This window comes from Pseudophryne corroboree, chromosome 9 (genome assembly GCF_028390025.1).
Source record: "Pseudophryne corroboree isolate aPseCor3 chromosome 9, aPseCor3.hap2, whole genome shotgun sequence".
NCBI classification, from domain to species: Eukaryota; Metazoa; Chordata; class Amphibia; order Anura; family Myobatrachidae; genus Pseudophryne; species Pseudophryne corroboree.
The window spans coordinates 194,011,400-194,031,143 of record NC_086452.1 but is presented as its reverse complement, the minus strand read 5'-3'; the positions used below and the strand labels follow the sequence as shown (position 1 = coordinate 194,031,143).

The 19,744-nt window shown below is 45.0% G+C and overlaps 1 protein-coding gene across 4 annotated transcripts in view; it reads right to left on the bottom strand.

Annotated features, from left to right (window-relative positions):
• Positions 1-19,744, bottom strand: part of LOC134957844 (putative ferric-chelate reductase 1) — a 265,125-nt gene that overhangs the window by 53,471 nt on the left and 191,910 nt on the right. For all 4 annotated transcript variants that reach the window (XM_063940058.1, XM_063940057.1, XM_063940060.1 and 1 more), the window contains one exon: positions 14,349-14,447. In XM_063940058.1, the coding sequence (XP_063796128.1) occupies positions 14,349-14,447 (99 nt within the window). The remainder of the gene's footprint in view (positions 1-14,348; positions 14,448-19,744) is intronic.

The following is a 19,744-nucleotide window of genomic DNA, read 5'->3' as shown; positions in this document are numbered from 1 at the left end:
GTGACCACCAGACAGTGCAGTTGTTTGTTTTATTTAATATATCCGTTCTCTGCCTGAAAAAAACGATACACACAGTGACTCAGTCACATACCATATCTGTGTGCACTGCTCAGCCCAGTGTGCTGCATCAATGTATATATATATCTGACTGTGCTCAGCTCACACAGCTTATAATTGTGGGGGAGACTGGGGAGCACTGCAGTGCCAGTTATAGGTTATAGCAGGAGCCAGGAGTACATAATATTATATTAAAATTAAACAGTGCACACTTTTGCTGCAGGAGTGCCACTGCCAGTGTGACTAGTGACCAGTGACCTGACCACCAGTATATATAATATTAGTAGTATACTATCTCTTTATCAACCAGTCTATATTAGCAGCAGACACAGTACAGTGCGGTAGTTCACGGCTGTGGCTACCTCTGTGTCGGCACTCGGCAGCCCGTCCATAATTGTATATACCACCTAACCGTGGTTTTTTTTTCTTTCTTTATAGTCATACTAGTTACGAGTATACTATCTCTTTATCAACCAGTCTATATTAGCAGCAGACACAGTACAGTGCGGTAGTTCACGGCTGTGGCTACCTCTGTGTCGGCACTCGGCAGCCCGTCCATAATTGTATATACCACCTAACCGTGTTTTTTTTTCCTTTCTTTATAGTCATACTAGTTACGAGTATACTATCTCTTTATCAACCAGTCTATATTAGCAGCAGACACAGTACAGTGCGGTAGTTCACGGCTGTGGCTACCTCTGTGTCGGCACTCGGCAGCCCGTCCATAATTGTATATACCACCTAACCGTGGTTTTTTTTTCTTTCTTTATACATACATACTAGTTACGAGTATACTATCTCTTTATCAACCAGTCTATATTAGCAGCAGACACAGTACAGTGCGGTAGTTCACGGCTGTGGCTACCTCTGTGTCGGCACTCGGCAGCCCGTCCATAATTGTATATACCACCTAACCGTGGTTTTTTCTTCTTTCTTTATACATACATACTAGTTACGAGTATACTATCTCTTTATCAACCAGTCTATATATTAGCAGCAGACACAGTACAGTGCGGTAGTTCACGGCTGTGGCTACCTCTGTGTCGGCACTCGGCAGCCCGTCCATAATTGTATATACCACCTAACCGTGGTTTTTTTTTCTTTCTTTATACATACATACTAGTTACGAGTATACTATCTCTTTATCAACCAGTCTATATATTAGCAGCAGACACAGTACAGTGCGGTAGTTCACGGCTGTGGCTACCTCTGTGTCGGCACTCGGCAGCCCGTCCATAATTGTATATACCACCTAACCGTGGTTTTTTTTTCTTTCTTTATACATACATACTAGTTACGAGTATACTATCTCTTTATCAACCAGTCTATATATTAGCAGCAGACACAGTACAGTGCGGTAGTTCACGGCTGTGGCTACCTCTGTGTCGGCACTCGGCAGCCCGTCCATAATTGTATATACCACCTAACCGTGGTTTTTTTTTCTTTCTTTATAGTCATACTAGTTACGAGTATACTATCTCTTTATCAACCAGTCTATATTAGCAGCAGACACAGTACAGTGCGGTAGTTTACGGCTGTGGCTACCTCTGTGTCGGCACTCGGCAGCCCGTCCATAATTGTATATACCACCTAACCGTGGTTTTTTTTTCTTTCTTTATACATACATACTAGTTACGAGTATACTATCTCTTTATCAACCAGTCTATATATTAGCAGCAGACACAGTACAGTGCGGTAGTTCACGGCTGTGGCTACCTCTGTGTCGGCACTCGGCAGCCCGTCCATAATTGTATATACCACCTAACCGTGGTTTTTTTTCTTTCTTTATACATACATACTAGTTACGAGTATACTATCTCTTTATCAACCAGTCTATATATTAGCAGCAGACACAGTACAGTGCGGTAGTTCACGGCTGTGGCTACCTCTGTGTCGGCACTCGGCAGCCCGTCCATAATTGTATATACCACCTAACCGTGGTTTTTTTTTCTTTCTTTATACATACATACTAGTTACGAGTATACTATCTCTTTATCAACCAGTCTATATATTAGCAGCAGACACAGTACAGTGCGGTAGTTCACGGCTGTGGCTACCTCTGTGTCGGCACTCGGCAGCCCGTCCATAATTGTATACTAGTATCCAATCCATCCATCTCCATTGTTTACCTGAGGAGCCTTTTAGTTGTGCCTATTAAAATATGGAGAACAAAAATGTTGAGGTTCCAAAATTAGGGAAAGATCAAGATCCACTTCCACCTCGTGCTGAAGCTGCTGCCACTAGTCATGGCCGAGACGATGAAATGCCAGCAACGTCGTCTGCCAAGGCCGATGCCCAATGTCATAGTACAGAGCATGTCAAATCCAAAACACCAAATATCAGTAAAAAAAGGACTCCAAAACCTAAAATAAAATTGTCGGAGGAGAAGCGTAAACTTGCCAATATGCCATTTACCACACGGAGTGGCAAGGAACGGCTGAGGCCCTGGCCTATGTTCATGGCTAGTGGTTCAGCTTCACATGAGGATGGAAGCACTCAGCCTCTCGCTAGAAAAATGAAAAGACTAAAGCTGGCAAAAGCAGTAGCACCGCAAAGAACTGTGCGTTCTTCGAAATCCCAAATCCACAAGGAGAGTCCGACTCCAATTGTGTCGGTTGCGATGCCTGACCTTCCCAACACTGGACGTGAAGAGCATGCGCCTTCCACCATTTGCACGCCCCCTGCAAGTGATGGAAGGAGCACCCGCAGTCCAGTTCCTGATAGTCAGATTGAAGATGTCAGTGTTGAAGTACACCAGGATGAGGAGGATATGGGTGTTGCTGGCGCTGGGGAGGAAATTGACCAGGAGGATTCTGATGGTGAGGTGGTTTGTTTAAGTCAGGCACCCGGGGAGACACCTGTTGTCCGTGGTAGGAATATGGCCGTTGACATGCCTGGTGAAAATACCAAAAAAATCAGCTCTTCGGTGTGGAAGTATTTCACCAGAAATGCGGACAACAGGTGTCAAGCCGTGTGTTCCCTTTGTCAAGCTGTAATAAGTAGGGGTAAGGACGTTAACCACCTCGGAACATCCTCCCTTATACGTCACCTGCAGCGCATTCATAATAAGTCAGTGACAAGTTCAAAAACTTTGGGTGACAGCGGAAGCAGTCCACTGACCAGTAAATCCCTTCCTCTTGTAACCAAGCTCACGCAAACCACCCCACCAACTCCCTCAGTGTCAATTTCCTCCTTCCCCAGGAATGCCAATAGTCCTGCAGGCAATGTCACTGGCAATTCTGACGAGTCCTCTCCTGCCTGGGATTCCTCCGATGCATCCTTGCGTGTAACGCCTACTGCTGCTGGCGCTGCTGTTGTTGCTGCTGGGAGTCGATGGTCATCCCAGAAGGGAAGTCGTAAGCACACTTTTACTACTTCCACCAAGCAATTGACTGTCCAACAGTCCTTTGCGAGGAAGATGAAATATCACAGCAGTCATCCTGTTGCAAAGCGGATAACTGAGGCCTTGACAACTATGTTGGTGTTAGACGTGCGTCCGGTATCCGCCGTTAGTTCACAGGGAACTAGACAATTTCTTGAGGTAGTGTGCCCCCGTTACCAAATACCATCTAGGTTCCACTTCTCTAGGCAGGCGATACCGAGAATGTACACGGACGTCAGAAAAAGACTCACCAGTGTCCTAAAAAATGCAGTTGTACCCAATGTCCACTTAACCACGGACATGTGGACAAGTGGAGCAGGGCAGGGTCAGGACTATATGACTGTGACAGCCCACTGGGTAGATGTATGGACTCCCGCCGCAAGAACAGCAGCGGCGGCACCAGTAGCAGCATCTCGCAAACGCCAACTCTTTCCTAGGCAGGCTACGCTTTGTATCACCGGTTTCCAGAATACGCACACAGCTGAAAACCTCTTACGGCAACTGAGGAAGATCATCGCGGAATGGCTTACCCCAATTGGACTCTCCTGTGGATTTGTGGCATCGGACAACGCCAGCAATATTGTGTGTGCATTAAATCTGGGCCAATTCCAGCACGTCCCATGTTTTGCACATACCTTGAATTTGGTGGTGCAGAATTTTTTAAAAAACGACAGGGGCGTGCAAGAGATGCTGTCGGTGGCCAGAAGAATTGCGGGACACTTTCGGCGTACAGGCACCACGTACAGAAAACTGGAGCACCACCAAAAACTACTGAACCTGCCCTGCCATCATCTGAAGCAAGAAGTGGTAACGAGGTGGAATTCAACCCTGTATATGCTTCAGAGGTTGGAGGAGCAGCAAAAGGCCATTCAAGCCTATACAATTGAGCACGATATAGGAGGTGGGATGCACCTGTCTCAAGCGCAGTGGAGAATGATTTCAACGTTGTGCAAGGTTCTGATGCCCTTTGAACTTGCCACACGTGAAGTCAGTTCAGACACTGCCAGCCTGAGTCAGGTCATTCCCCTCATCAGGCTTTTGCAGAAGAAGCTGGAGACATTGAAGGAGGAGCTAACACGGAGCGATTCCGCTAGGCATGTGGGACTTGTGGATGGAGCCCTTAATTCGCTTAGCAAGGATTCACGGGTGGTCAATCTGTTGAAATCAGAGCACTACATTTTGGCCACCGTGCTCGATCCTAGATTTAAAGCCTACCTTGGATCTCTCTTTCCGGCAGACACAAGTCTGCTGGGGTTCAAACACCTGCTGGTGAGTAAATTGTCAAGTCAAGCGGAACGCGACCTGTCAACAACATCTCCTCCTTCACATTCTCCCGCAACTGGGGGTGCGAGGAAAAGGCTCAGAATTCCGAGCCCACCCGCTGGCGGTGATGCAGGGCAGTCTGGAGCGACTGCTGATGCTGACATCTGGTCCGGACTGAAGGACCTGACAACGATTACGGACATGTCGTCTACTGTCACTGCATATGATTCTCTCCCCATTGAAAGAATGGTGGAGGATTATATGAGTGACCGCATCCAAGTAGGCACGTCACACAGTCCGTACTTATACTGGCAGGAAAAAGAGGCAATTTGGAGGCCCTTGCACAAACTGGCTTTATTCTACCTAAGTTGCCCTCCCACAAGTGTGTACTCCGAAAGAGTGTTTAGTGCCGCCGCTCACCTTGTCAGCAATCGGCGTACGAGGTTACATCCAGAAAATGTGGAGAAGATGATGTTCATTAAAATGAATTATAATCAATTCCTCCGTGGAGACATTGACCAGCAGCAATTGCCTCCACAAAGTACACAGGGAGCTGAGATGGTGGATTCCAGTGGGGACGAATTGATAATCTGTGAGGAGGGGGATGTACACGGTGATATATCGGAGGATGATGATGAGGTGGACATCTTGCCTCTGTAGAGCCAGTTTGTGCAAGGAGAGATTAATTGCTTCTTTTTTGGTGGGGGTCCAAACCAACCCGTCATATCAGTCACAGTCGTGTGGCAGACCCTGTCACTGAAATGATGGGTTGGTTAAAGTGTGCATGTCCTGTTTATACAACATAAGGGTGGGTGGGAGGGCCCAAGGACAATTCCATCTTGCACCTCTTTTTTCTTTTCTTTTTCTTTGCGTCATGTGCTGTTTGGGGAGGGTTTTTTGGAAGGGACATCCTGCGTGACACTGCAGTGCCACTCCTAGATGGGCCCGGTGTTTGTGTCGGCCACTAGGGTCGCTTATCTTACTCACACAGCTACCTCATTGCGCCTCTTTTTTTCTTTGCGTCATGTGCTGTTTGGGGAGGATTTTTTGGAAGGGACATCCTGCGTGACACTGCAGTGACACTCCTAGATGGGCCCGGTGTTTGTGTCGGCCACTAGGGTCGCTTATCTTACTCACACAGCTACCTCATTGCGCCTCTTTTTTTCTTTGCGTCATGTGCTGTTTGGGGAGGGTTTTTTGGAAGGGACATCCTGCGTGACACTGCAGTGCCACTCCTAGATGGGCCCGGTGTTTGTGTCGGCCACTAGGGTCGCTAATCTTACTCACACAGCTACCTCATTGCGCCTCTTTTTTTCTTTGCGTCATGTGCTGTTTGGGGAGGGTTTTTTGGAAGGGCCATCCTGCGTGACACTGCAGTGCCACTCCTAGATGGGCCCGGTGTTTGTGTCGGCCACTAGGGTCGCTTATCTTACTCACACAGCGACCTCGGTGCAAATTTTAGGACTAAAAATAATATTGTGAGGTGTGAGGTATTCAGAATAGACTGAAAATGAGTGGAAATTATGGTTTTTGAGGATAATAATACTTTGGGATCAAAATGACCGCCAAATTCTATGATTTAAGCTGTTTTTTAGGTTTTTTGGAAAAAAACACCCGAATCCAAAACACACCCGAATCCGACAAAAAAAATTCGGTGAGGTTTTGCCAAAACGCGGTCGAACCCAAAACACGGCCGCGGAACCGAACCCAAAACCAAAACACAAAACCCGAAAAATTTCCGGCGCTCATCTCTAATTGTGCCAGAGTCTACTGCTCATGCGCAGGTGTCTGGAAACATGGCAACCGCCATCTACTAATTAGTAGTGCTAGCGATTTTTGCAGCACTAGCGCCAATAAGGGACTCCGGATAGGTAAGTAATTAAACATGGGTGCAGTGTGTGCTCCCCTGAACCCAGGGGCCCGTGTGCACTGCACATACTTCCCCCATTATAAATATGCAAATGGGTTCAGCTAGCTAGCATGGAAAAAAGACAATGTGTAGGGATTTTGACCTTGCTTGACCTTTTTGAGAATTAAAGCTGTGCTGGGGCACAGTGTGCAACACAGTTTATGTAAAGCTTTGACAAGTATTACCATAGAACTCCATTATATTTTACAGACCATTAAACATTGCAAATCCTATTCACTTATACTATTCTCTTGAGAGGTTACTTGGCTTTGCTGATGCTTTTTAAAGGTCTTATTTTATAGTCTATATAATGTATACCTCCCAACTGTCCCAATTTTCGTGGGACAGTCCCATTTTTTTCGGGACTGTCCCGCTATCCCACCCACGGGCCGCAGTGTCCCGAGGTGGGGGTAGTTGGGAGGCTCCTGTAGTCACTGCTCTGCCTAGCAGAGCAGCGGTGAATAGACGCTCATGGGAGACAGAAGGTCTGGGGACATGCCAGCAGCTCACAGAGCGCTGGGCATGCCCCCTCAATGATGAAAAACAGGGGGAGTGGCTCACGATTGTGTCACTCCAGTGAAGCCATGCCCCCTTTTGAGTAGGTCACTCCCCCCTTTCGGCAGCCGCGCTCCACACCAAATGTTGGGAGGTATGACAATGTAGCCTTAAATATGCAATTGCTTTAGAAAAAAATAGCACATAAAGAGAGGATTTGAAGAAAGTGAGTTATGAGTTATCTGTACAAACAACCATTTGATCATTAAAACAAGATTTAGAGTAAAAATACAGTACTTTTCAGTAAATACAAAATATGTTCTTCACCAATAATTGAATAACCCTCCTCTCTGTAAAGTTTTGCAATGATTTTTGGAGAATAACACTACTTGTTCATACTTACTGTGTTAAGACGACTGTGGGGGAGATGTGCTAAGCAGTGATACGAATGGAGATGTGAGCCAGTGGAGAAATTGTCCATGGCAACCAATCAGCTGCTCTGTATAATTTTATAGTATGCAAATTATAAATGTTACTTCAATGCGGATTGGTTGTCATGGGCAACTTCTCGACTCTTTTTACTGCTTAGTACATCTACTAGAGATATACGGTGGACACTTTTAGGGTTTTGTGTTTTGGATCTGGATCTCCGTTCGTGTTTTGGATCTGGATTGGTTTTGCCAAAATCACCCAAACAACTAAAATCACAGAATTTGGGGGTAATTTTGATCCTACGGTATAATTAACCTCAATAACATTTATTTCTACTCATTACTAGTCTATTCTGAACACCTCACAATATTGTTTTTAAGCCAAAAGGTTGTACCGAGGTAGCTGGATGACAAAGCTAAGCGACACAAGTGTGTGACACAAACACCTGGCCCATCTAGGAGTGGCACTGCAGTGGCAGACAGGATGGCAGTTTTAAAAACTAGGCCCCAAAGAACACACAATGCACAGAAAATAAAAAAAAGAGGTGCAAGATAGAATTGTCCTTGGGCCCTCCCACTCACCCTTATGTTGTATAAACAGGACATGCATACTTTAACAAACCAATAATTTTAGCAATAGGGTCTGCAACACGACTGTGGCTGAAATGATTGGTTTGTTTGTCTCAAAAAAAAAGAAGCAATTAATCTCTTCTTGCACAAACTTGCTCTACAGAGGCAAGATGTCGTCCTCATCCTCCGATTCCTCACCCCTTTCAGTGTGTACATGCAGTGGCGGTTCTTGCCACGGGCAAGCGGTACTTTTGCCCGGGGCGCCGCCTTCCGGAGGGCGCCGGCGCCATCCGGAGGGCGCCGCACCAGGGCAAGATCCGCCACTGTGCCCCCCGCAGTGCCCTGCTGTGCCCCCCGCTTTAAAGGGAACCAGACGCGTAGCGTCTAGTTTCCCTTCATTGAGAGGACCTTAGTTGTGCGGTGCGCGATGACGTCATCGCGCACCGCACAGCAAAGGTCCTCTCCATGAAGGGAAACTAGACGCTACGGTCTAGTTTCCCTTCATGGAGAGGACCTTTGCTGTGCGATGCGCGATGACGTCATCGCGCACCGCACAACATACTAGCACAGACACTAGGGGTCATAATTGACCTCTAGTGTCTATGCTGTTCTATGGGAGAGACGTTATAACGTCTCTCCCATAGATCGAAGAGAGGAGAAGAGCGGCGGCGCCGGCGGAGGCGGTCTGGATCAGGAACGGGGATGGTAAGTATACTTTTTTTTTATTTTATTTTTTCTTTCAGCGCCGTGGCCACGCCCCCATTTGCAGCCACGCCCCTATATTTTGCCCGGGGCGCCACAAGGCAAAGAACCGGCACTGTGTACATCCTCATCCTCACAGAGTATTAATTCGTCCCCACTGGAATCTACCATCACAGGTCCCTGTGTACATTCTGGAGGCAATTGCTGGTAAAGGTCTTCCTGGAGGAATTTATAATTCATTTTGATGAACATCATCTTCTCCACATTTTGTGGAAGTATCCTCCTATGCCGATCGCTGACAATGTTACTGGCTAGACTAAACACTCTCTCAGAGTGCACACTGGAGGGGGGGGGGGGAACTTAGGTAAAATAAAGCCAGTTTGTGCAAGGGACTCCAAATTGTCTTTTTCTCCTGCCAGTATTCATACGGACTGTCTGACATGCCTACTTGGATGCTGTCACCGATATAATCCTCCACAATTCTTTCAATGGTGATAGCATCATATGCAGTGACCGTAGACATGTCAGTAACTGTTGGCAGCTTCTTCAATCCGGACCAGATGTCAGCACTTGCTCCTGACTGCCCTGCATCACAGCCAGTGGGTAGGCTAGGAAATTTTCCTTGCAGTTCCAGTTGCGGGAGAAAATGAAGTAGGAGCTGTTGACGGTTCATGATCCACTTGAGTTGACAATTTTCTCACCAGCAGGTCTTTGAACCTCTGCAGACTTTTGTCTGCCAAAAATAGAGATACAACATAGGCTTAAAACCTAGGATCGAGCACGGTGGCCAAAATTTAGTGCTCTGATTTCGACAGATTGACCACCCTTGAATCCTGGCAAAGCGAATGAAGGGCTCCAGCCACAAGTCCCACTTACTTAGCAGAATTGCTCCGTTTTAGCTCCTCCTTCAATTTCTCCAGCTGCTTCTGCAAAAGCCTGATGAGGGGAATTACCTGACTCAAGCTGGCAGTGTCTGAACTGACTTCACGTGTGACAAGTTCGAAGGGTTGGAAAACCTTGCACAACACGGAAATCATTCTCCACAGCGCTTGAGTCAGGTGCATTCCCCCTCCTTTTCCAATATCATAGGTGGATGTATAGACTTGAATGGCCTTTTGCTGCTCCTCCATCCTCTGAAGCATATAGAATGTTGAATTCCACCTCGTTACCACCTCTTGCTTCAGGTGATGGCAGGGCAGGTTCAGGAGTGTTTGCTGGCACTCCAGTCTTCGGCACGCAGTTGCTGAATGTCAAAAGTGGCCCGCAATTTATCGGGCCACTGACAACATCTCCTGCACACCCCTGTCATTTTTAAAGAAATTCTGCACCACCAAATTAATTGTATATGCAAAACATGGGACATGCTGGAATTTGCCCAGATGTAATACTCGCACAATATTGGTGGCGTTGTCAGATATCACAAATCCCCAGGAGAGTCTAAGTGGCATAAGCCATTGTGCGATGATGTCACTCAGTTCCCATAAGAGGTTGTCAGCAGTGTGCCTCTTATGGAAACTGGTGATACACAGTGTAGCCTGCCTAGGAACGAGTTGGCGTTTGTGAGATGCTGCTACTGGTGCCGCTGCTGTTGATGCTGCGGGAGGCAATACATCTACCCAGTGGGCTGTCACAGTCATGTTGTCCTTAGTTTGTCATGCTTTACTTGTGCACATGTGGACAGTGGGTACATCCGCATTTTTCAGGACACTGACGACACTTTTCTTAATGCCCCTGTACAGTCCGGGAATCGTTTGCCTAGTGAAGTGTAATCTAGACGGGATTTGGTACCGGGGAACAGTACGACTATCAGCTGTCTAAATACAACTGCACCAATTGCGGATACAGGATGCACGTCTAACACCAGCATAGTTGTTATGGCCTCAGTAATCAGCTTTGCAACAGGGTGACTCCTGTTATATTTTATCTTCCTCGCAAAGGACTGTTGGACAGTCAATTGCTTAGTTGAAGTAGTACAAGTGGTCTTCCGACTTCCTCTCTGGGATGACGATCAACTCCCAGCAGCAACAACAACAGCAGAGGTGGCACCAGTAGGCTCAAGGATCCTCCAGAGGAATCCCAAATAGGAAAGAACTCATCAGTCATGCCAGTGACATTGCCTGCTGGACAACTTACATTCCTGACTAAAGAGGAAATGGACGTTGAGGGAGCTGGTGGTGTGGATTGCAAGAGCTTGGGTACAACAGGAAGGAGGGATTTAGGTGTCAGTGGACTGCTTACGTTCTTACCCAAAGTTTCTGAACTTGACAATGACTTCTGATGAATGCGCAGCAGGTGATGTATAAGGGAGGATGTTCCTAGGTGGTTAACGTCCTTACCCCTACTTATTATGGATTGACAAAGGCAACACACAGCTTGACACCTGTTGTCCGGATTTGTGGAGCAATAATTCCACACTGAAGAGGTGGCTTTTTTGGTATTTTGCCCAAGCATGACAATGGGCTTTTTTTTATCCCATGGACAACAACTGTCTCCACTGGTGCTTTATTCACACAAACCACATCACCATCAGAATCCTCATCGTAAACTTCCTCCTCAATGCCAGCTACACCAACATCCTCCTCATCATGGTGTATGTCTACAGTGACATCCTCAATCTCAATATCAGCAACTGGACTGGCAGGGCTCCTCCCAGCACATGCAGGGGGCATGCAAATGGTGGTAGGAGCCTCCTCTTTACATACAGTCTTGGGAAGGTCAGGCCTAGACATCATAACCGCGGACACACTTGGACTCTCCTTGGGGATTTGTGATATTTCTGAACACACAGTTGTTTTTTCCTGTGCCTTAACAAGCTTATTTTTTTTTTTCGAGAGGGAGGAGGGATTCCATCCTCATGAGAAGCTAAGCCACAAGTCATGAACATAGGCCAAGGCCTTAGCCTTTCTTTGCCACTTCGTGTCGTGAATAGCATATTGCCAATTTTATGTTTCTCATCAGATAATTTCTTTTATTTTCTGTTTATTAATTTTTGCTTCTTTGATTTTACATGTCCTCTATGACATTGGGCATCGGCCTTAGCAGACGACGTTGATGGAATTGCAACGTCAATGTCATGACTGGTGGCAGCAGCAGCTTCAGCACTGGTACTAGGAACTGGAAGTGGTTCCTGATCTTCCACTATTTTTTCCTCCAAATTTTTGTTCTCCATTTAACAGGACAGAACCCCTTTATTATTACAGCAAACAGAACAGTGCCCCTTTATTTTCACAGCACCCCTGTATTTTTATAGCATACAAGACAGGGCCAGTGTACATTTATTTTCACTGCACCCCTGATTTTTCACTGCATACAGGAGGACAGTGCCCCTGCCCCCTGTACAACACAGTGACAGCCAGGACAGCAACACCCATGTATAGCTTCAGAACCCCTAACAGCACATGAAACACCAGTGTCGATACCCCTAACAGCACAGGGACACCACAGCGATAGGAACAGTACCCCTAGAGAGCCCACACTGAGCCCACCCAACTTCACCACCCACAGAGAGAGAGACATAGGTCTGTCTCCCTCACTCTCCAAGTCCGGAGTGAAAATGGCGGCGATGCGCGGTTGTTTATATGGAATCCAAAACCCGCATGATTCCGACAGCGGGATGATGATGTTTTGCCTCCCCCTGGTTTCCGGGTCTGGTGGGAAGGCCTGAGCCGGACTCGGATTCTGGCTCAGAATGTGATGTTCTTGCGGGGGAAGTTCGGTTCTCTGAGAACCGAACCCGCTCATCTCTAACATCTAGAATCTGAAAAGTGTAATCATTACTTGAGCTTTAGGCAAGTTTGGAGGATATTTTACACTCAAACTGCAACCTAATTTTAAATACAAAACTATGAAATGCGGGTTTATTAAATTGATTGAGCAAAGAGGAAGATTATAAGTATGTACTTACTAAACTATGGACAATTTAGGTGAGGAGTAATTAATACAAGCAACCGGACCAATACATTTCTTTGGTTTAGAACATACACAAAATAAGGGGCATAATAAATATAAAACATCAGGGGGGGCACAATAATATATTTTAAATACTATGGGGGCATAATTTTGTATTTATTATAGCACAGGGGCACAATTCTTTATTAATGTACTATGGAACATTATCATTGGCGGGATGTAATGGAGTTCATCTGAGATGGCCGGAGATGTGGGATGCCGGCCAATCCTGTATGTTTTTTACAGGGGCAATCACTTACAAGGCAAGGCAAAAAGTCCAAGATCGTCTGACATCCTGCACCTCTGCCCATCTCGGACTCCATTACACCCCTCCGATGATTGTATATATATATATATATATATATATCTATCTGTGTGTGTGTGTGTGTGTGTGTGTGTGTGTGTGTGTGTGTGTGTGTGTGCGTGTGTGTGTATGTGTGTGTGTGTGTGTTTTAATACTATGGGGCGACTATTCCTTAATTTAAAACATAAAGGTTATATTTTCCAGGGGTATCAAGTGGGACCAAATGCCAATTATCATTGGGCCACATGCCAATTATCATTGGGCTGCTCATTTCTAAGTGCAGGCCCCTCTCTACTTAGAGTCCCGTTAGTGAATGGCTTTTTTGTGGATTTTTTTTTTTTTAACATTAATTATATTTTCTTCTAGATGACCTCCTCGTGATAAAGTATATGCGAGTTAGGCATTGCAAAATCCCTGCACATCACAGGCAATTTGTGTTTCAACCCACTTGGTGGTTTGGAGGATGAAATCACCAGCTATACAGTGGTTTTAAAGTAAACCGGGACAAATAAACGTTACAGTAATTGAGAAAATGTACCCCTAATTATGGCAAGTGAGCATTTTGGTGTATTGCATCCTCTTTATACTGCTTCCACCCACGTCTGCTTCATTATGAGTGCTCAGCAAATTGCCTTATGCCCATATGTTGCCGATAGCTCACTGTACTACAAGTGTTGGGAATGTGTGTGCAGTTTTATTTTGAGCAGAGTTCTGTACACATCAGCAGAAGTGACCAGTCTGGGCTCTTTGGTTTATTGTGGCACAAGTGAATGTACAGCTGTAATCACTGTTACAATAGTTGAATCAGCAATGGAGCGGAGCCTGTAGCAAAAGAGGGGTGTAAGTAGCTCACCAGATGGCGGCTTCTTCTACGATAGTGGTGTATGGTTCTGGAAATAAGTTGTGGGTTTCATGAGCTAACGGAAGGATGTCCAGCCTCAACCATGTTGCTCATACACAATGGCAAGGTGGTGCCACGCATGCGCAGATACTGTGGCTATCTTAGGGAATTGAATCTTCCCCCAAGGAACCATTTTGTTGGAGACTGCAATGTAGGGCACTCCACATCTAACAATAAGAGCAGAATGCAAATGGTACAACTATTTGAAACATACAGTATAAGCAATGACCAAATAAGGTATATTAAATAGATCTTATAGGCTAGCCCCTAACAATTACTAAGATGTTAGCTTGTTCAGTATACTGGAAGCTATGCTAATTAAATTCTATACTGTAGGTTGCAAGACATTCAATAAACTGCACAGAAGAAGTGATTGCAGTACTCACAGTGTTGGTAGTAATAGGAGTGACTGGTCCAGTGGTATATGCGCGTTGTACCGTAATATTTCCTGAAGAACTGGTGCAAATATAAACATCATCATTTCCCTGGAAGATACAATAGAAGTATATACGTTTTTAGAAATATATGGCACTAATGTGGTTAGGTGAATATGACTAATGGTTATTGGTAAGATGGGTATGTAGTCGTCATGTCAGCAAATCACAATGCTCACTGTTAAAAGGGTGACACCATAATGTCGAACATCATAATGTCAACATGGTTATATTGTAATATTGACACCTGCAAAATGTCGACACATGAAATAATAAATTTTACATTTAGGATTAGAGATAGAAATTAGGGTCAGGGTTAAAATTGGGCTTTGACATGATGCACCTTTTAGCATTATGGTATCTATACTATGACATTGTAATTGTTGACAAAAAAAACATAAGAAGTACTTTGCTACAATTTTGCTTAAAAGCATCATGTTAAGTAATTATTTTATTAAACTAATAATAATAATAAAAAGCAAAAAAAAAAAAAAAAAAAGCATGAATTAAAAAACGTCCTGGAATGAAATTAAAATGGAAACATATTGCAGTTTGCAACATTTCTGAATCATATCCCAATAAAATTACTACTGGGAACCTTTCATATAAAATATATTGTTTCATTACTACATATCTATCTACTGTCCGTACCTGTGTCTTTATAAATCAGTGGGTAAAATAAAAGAATTGGTCTCTGTCACCATCCGTCCCTCCCGAATATATACTTTCTAACTTTTCACCAGTGCTGATTATTTCAGGCTTTAGGTCTTTGAAGAGTTTACTGAAGCAGCACAGAACATTATAGTTTAATCCCTCCACTGTGGAAGACCAGTCTCACTCATTGGGGGTCATTCCGAGTTGATCGCTCGCTGCAGATTTTCGCTGCGATCAGGTAAAAAAACTGCAAAACTGCGCATGCGGCGCAATGCACACGCGCGTCGTACGGGTACAAAGAGCATCGTTGCTGTGCAATGGATCTAGCGAAGAATCCATTAGCACAGCCGAACGCAAGGAGATTGACAGAAAGAGGGCATTTATGGGTGTCAACTGACCGTTTTCTGGGAGTGACACCCATAAACGCAGGCATGTCTGGGTATTTGCAGGACAGGTGTCTGACGTCAATTCCGGCACCAAAAAGACTGAAGTGATCGCAAGCGCTGAGTAAGTGCAGAGCTACTCAAACTGCACAAAATGTTTTTGCTGAGCTCAGCTGCAAAGGCGTTACCACTCTTGCAAAGCGAAAATACACTCCCCAGTGGGCGGCGACAATGCATTTGCACGGCTGCTAAAAACTGCTAGCGAGCGATCAACTCGGAATGACCCCCATTATCCGCATGTATACTAAAACTGCAGATTACTAGTGGGACTCGAGCTGATCTGCTTTAAGGTGGGGGGGTGTATGTAAAAAAGTATACTTACCTTCCTCACTACTACTGATGACTAGTGGGGACATGATGACAGTTCCCAGGACTACCTGGAAGTGTCATCAATGCACACTGACAATAAAGTAAAATAAATAAATAATAATAATAAAAATGAGAGGGGAGGGAGTCCTTCCATATCCCCCACCAAATAAAAATAAAAAAGATGGGGGCACCCTTGTTTGAAAGAAGAGTTCCTCATTTCAAATTATGTACCTCTATAGAAATGTATGCCTGGTGATTAATGAAGATCTCACCCCAGCGTAGCTTCCACATAATCAGAGGTACCTAACTCTTTCAAATGATGTGGCTCCCTGCTAGTTACTATCTGGTGATCACACATGATCAGACAATTTTTTCCTGTTTATGGAAGGTTGGCACTGTGCCCTATCGCCAGTAGAGATGAGCGGGTTCGGTTCCTCGGAATCCGAACCCCCCCGAACTTCAGCCTTTTTACACGGGTCCGAGGCAGACTCGGATCTTCCCGCCTTGCTCGGTTAACCCGAGCGCGCCCGAACGTCATCTTCCCGCTGTCGGATTCTCGCGAGGCTCGTATTCTATCGCGAGACTCGGATTCTATATAATAATAATAATAATAATAATAATAATAATTTTATTTATATAGCGCTCTTTCTCCAACAGGACTCAAGGCGCTTTACAGACATCAAAAACAATACACATGATACAGATGATTTGAGTAATACAACAATAGATAAGCAACACAGACATAAAAGAAAAACCTTAAGCCCACAGAAAGCATAACGCAGGATTGGTGCAGGTATTTTGGGTAATAACTTCCAAGGGTTGTGTATTCCACCCTCACAGGTACCAAGTGCAGCAGCCATGTTAGGCGCTCCGCGTAGGATTACCCAGGGTGGAATAGTCTACCCCTAGAAGAGATGACACAAAATGGGGGTGATTTCAGAGTCCTACAGTTTAGAGTAGGGTTCCAACAAAACCACAAGGTCCATGTATTTTTCATCCCATCCACAAGTGTACCATATGGGGCAGCCATGTTGGGCGCACTTTGGAGGTTACACTGTGGAAGGTGAGCCATACAAGGGCCAAGTTCATATATGGGAAAACTGATGCTTATGTAGTAGTATGATGTACCCTGCATGTAGGGCACAATGGAAAGGTGTGCAATCAGTGGAGGTAAACATTACAGGAAAACCCATGGTGGGGTGGAAGCGAGCAATGAAGAGGAAAGAAAAAAAACAAAACAAAAACACAATAGCAGGTAACTAGTGGCAGAAGTAGGAGTGGGATAACATTTTGATCAGATCTTAGTACAGGTGGGAAGGAGAATGTGGGGGGCATACTCAGGCGCAATGGTGATGTCCCTGCTGATCCTGGTCCTCTTCCCCCACAGTACTCTGTTCATCTTGATGGTTAGGCCCAGGGGCAGACTTGATGTTCTCAGCCAGAGAGGTGGTAAGCCTGGTCTTGGTGTTCTCATGTTTGAGGCGAGGAGAGGACACAAAGTTCCAGAGTTTTGTGGTAATGCAGTCCTTCTGTTATCTTGTTAGTTTGTTTGCCGCGCGTCGCCGCCATTTTCACACGTGCATTGAGATTGATAGGGAGAGGACGTGGCTGGCGTCCTCTCCGTTTAGATAGAGAGTGAGACACTTGATTTACTAGTAATTTAATTTTAGTAATTTTGGGGAGCATTAGGACTGGAGTACTCAGAGAGTGCAGAGTTTTGCTGATAGTTATACTAGTGACCACCAGTTTTATTTATTATTTAAAATCCGTTCTCTGCCTGAAAAAAAACGATACACAGTCACATACCATATCTGTGCTCAGCCTCAGTGTGCTGCATGATAATATCATCTATGTATATCGGACTGTGCTGAGTGCTCACTGCTCACACAGCTTAATTGTGGGGGAGACTGGGGAGCAGTTATAGCAGGAGTACATAACAGTGCACACTTTTGCTGCCAGTGTGACTGACCAGTGACCAACAGTATATTGTCTGCCTGAAAAAGTTAAACACTCGTGTGGTGATTTTTTTTTTTATTCTATAAACGCATTCTGCTGACAGACAGTGTCCAGCAGGTCCGTCATTCATTATATTATAATATATACCTGCAGTAGTAATATATATATATTTTTTATATCATTATCATCCAGTCTATACTAGCAGACGCAGTACGGTAGTCCACGGCTGTAGCTACCTCTGTGTCGGCAGTGCTCGTCCATAATTGTATACCTACCTGTGGTGGTTTTTTTATTTCAATCTTCTTCATACTAGTAGTTTAGGAGTCTGCTGACAGTGTCCAGCAGGTCCGTCATTATATAATATATACCTGTCCTGCAGTAGTGATATATATATATTTTTTATATCATTATCATCCAGTCTATACTAGCAGACGCAGTACGGTAGTCCACGGCTGTAGCTACCTCTGTGTCGGCAGTGCTCGTCCATAATTGTATACCTACCTGTGGTGGTTTTTTTTTTTCCTATCTTCTTCATACTAGTAGTTTAGGAGTCTGCTGACAGTGTCCAGCAGGTCCGTCATTATATAATATATACCTGTCCTGCAGTAGTGATATATATATATTTTTTATATCATTATCATCCAGTCTATACTAGCAGACGCAGTACGGTAGTCCACGGCTGTAGCTACCTCTGTGTCGGCAGTCGCTCGTCCATAATTGTATACCTACCTGTGGTGGGTTTTTTTTTTCTATCTTCTTCATACTAGTAGTTTAGGAGTCTGCTGACAGTGTCCAGCAGGTCCGTCATTATATAATATATACCTGTCCTGCAGTAGTGATATATATATATTTTTTTTATATCATTATCATCCAGTCTATACTAGCAGACGCAGTACGGTAGTCCACGGCTGTAGCTACCTCTGTGTCGGCAGTCGCTCGTCCATAAATGTATACCTACCTGTGGTGGGGTTTTTTTTTTCTATCTTCTTCATACTAGTAGTTTAGGAGTCTGCTGACAGTGTCCAGCAGGTCCGTCGTCATATAATATATACCTGTCCTGCAGTAGTGATATATATATATATTTTATATCATTATCATCCAGTCTATACTAGCAGACGCAGTACGGTAGTCCACGGCTGTAGCTACCTCTGTGTCGGCAGTCACTCGTCATCCATAAGTATACTAGTATCCATCCATCTCCATTGTTTACCTGAGGTGCCTTTTAGTTGTGCCTATTAAAATATGGAGAACAAAAATGTTGAGGTTCCAAAAATAGGGAAAGATCAAGATCGACTTCCACCTCGTGCTGAAGCTGCTGCCACTAGTCATGGCCGAGACGATGAAATGCCATCAACGTCGTCTGCCAAGGCCGATGCCCAATGTCATAGTACAGAGCATGTAAAATCCAAAACACCAAATATCAGTAAAAAAAGGACTCAAAAATCTAAAATAAAATCGTCGTAAACTTGCCAATATGCCATTTACCACACGGAGTGGCAAGGAACGGCTGAGGCCCTGGCCTTTGTTCATGGCTAGTGGTTCAGCTTCACATGAGGATGGAAGCACTCAGCCTCTCGCTAGAAAAATGAAAAGACTTAAGCTGGCAAAAGCACAGCAAAGAACTGTGCGTTCTTCGAAATCACAAATCCACAAGGAGAGTCCAATTGTGTCGGTTGCGATGCCTGACCTTCCCAACACTGGACGTGAAGAGCATGCGCCTTCCACCATTTGCACGCCCCCTGCAAGTGCTGGAAGGAGCACCCGCAGTCCAGTTCCTGATAGTCAGATTGAAGATGTCAGTGTTGAAGTACACCAGGATGAGGAGGATATGGGTGTTGCTGGCGCTGGGGAGGAAATTGACCAGGAGGATTCTGATGGTTTGTTTAAGTCAGGCACCCGGGGAGACACCTGTTGTCCGTGGGAGGAATATGGCCATTGACATGCCTGGTGAAAATACCAAAAAAATCAGCTCTTCGGTGTGGAAGT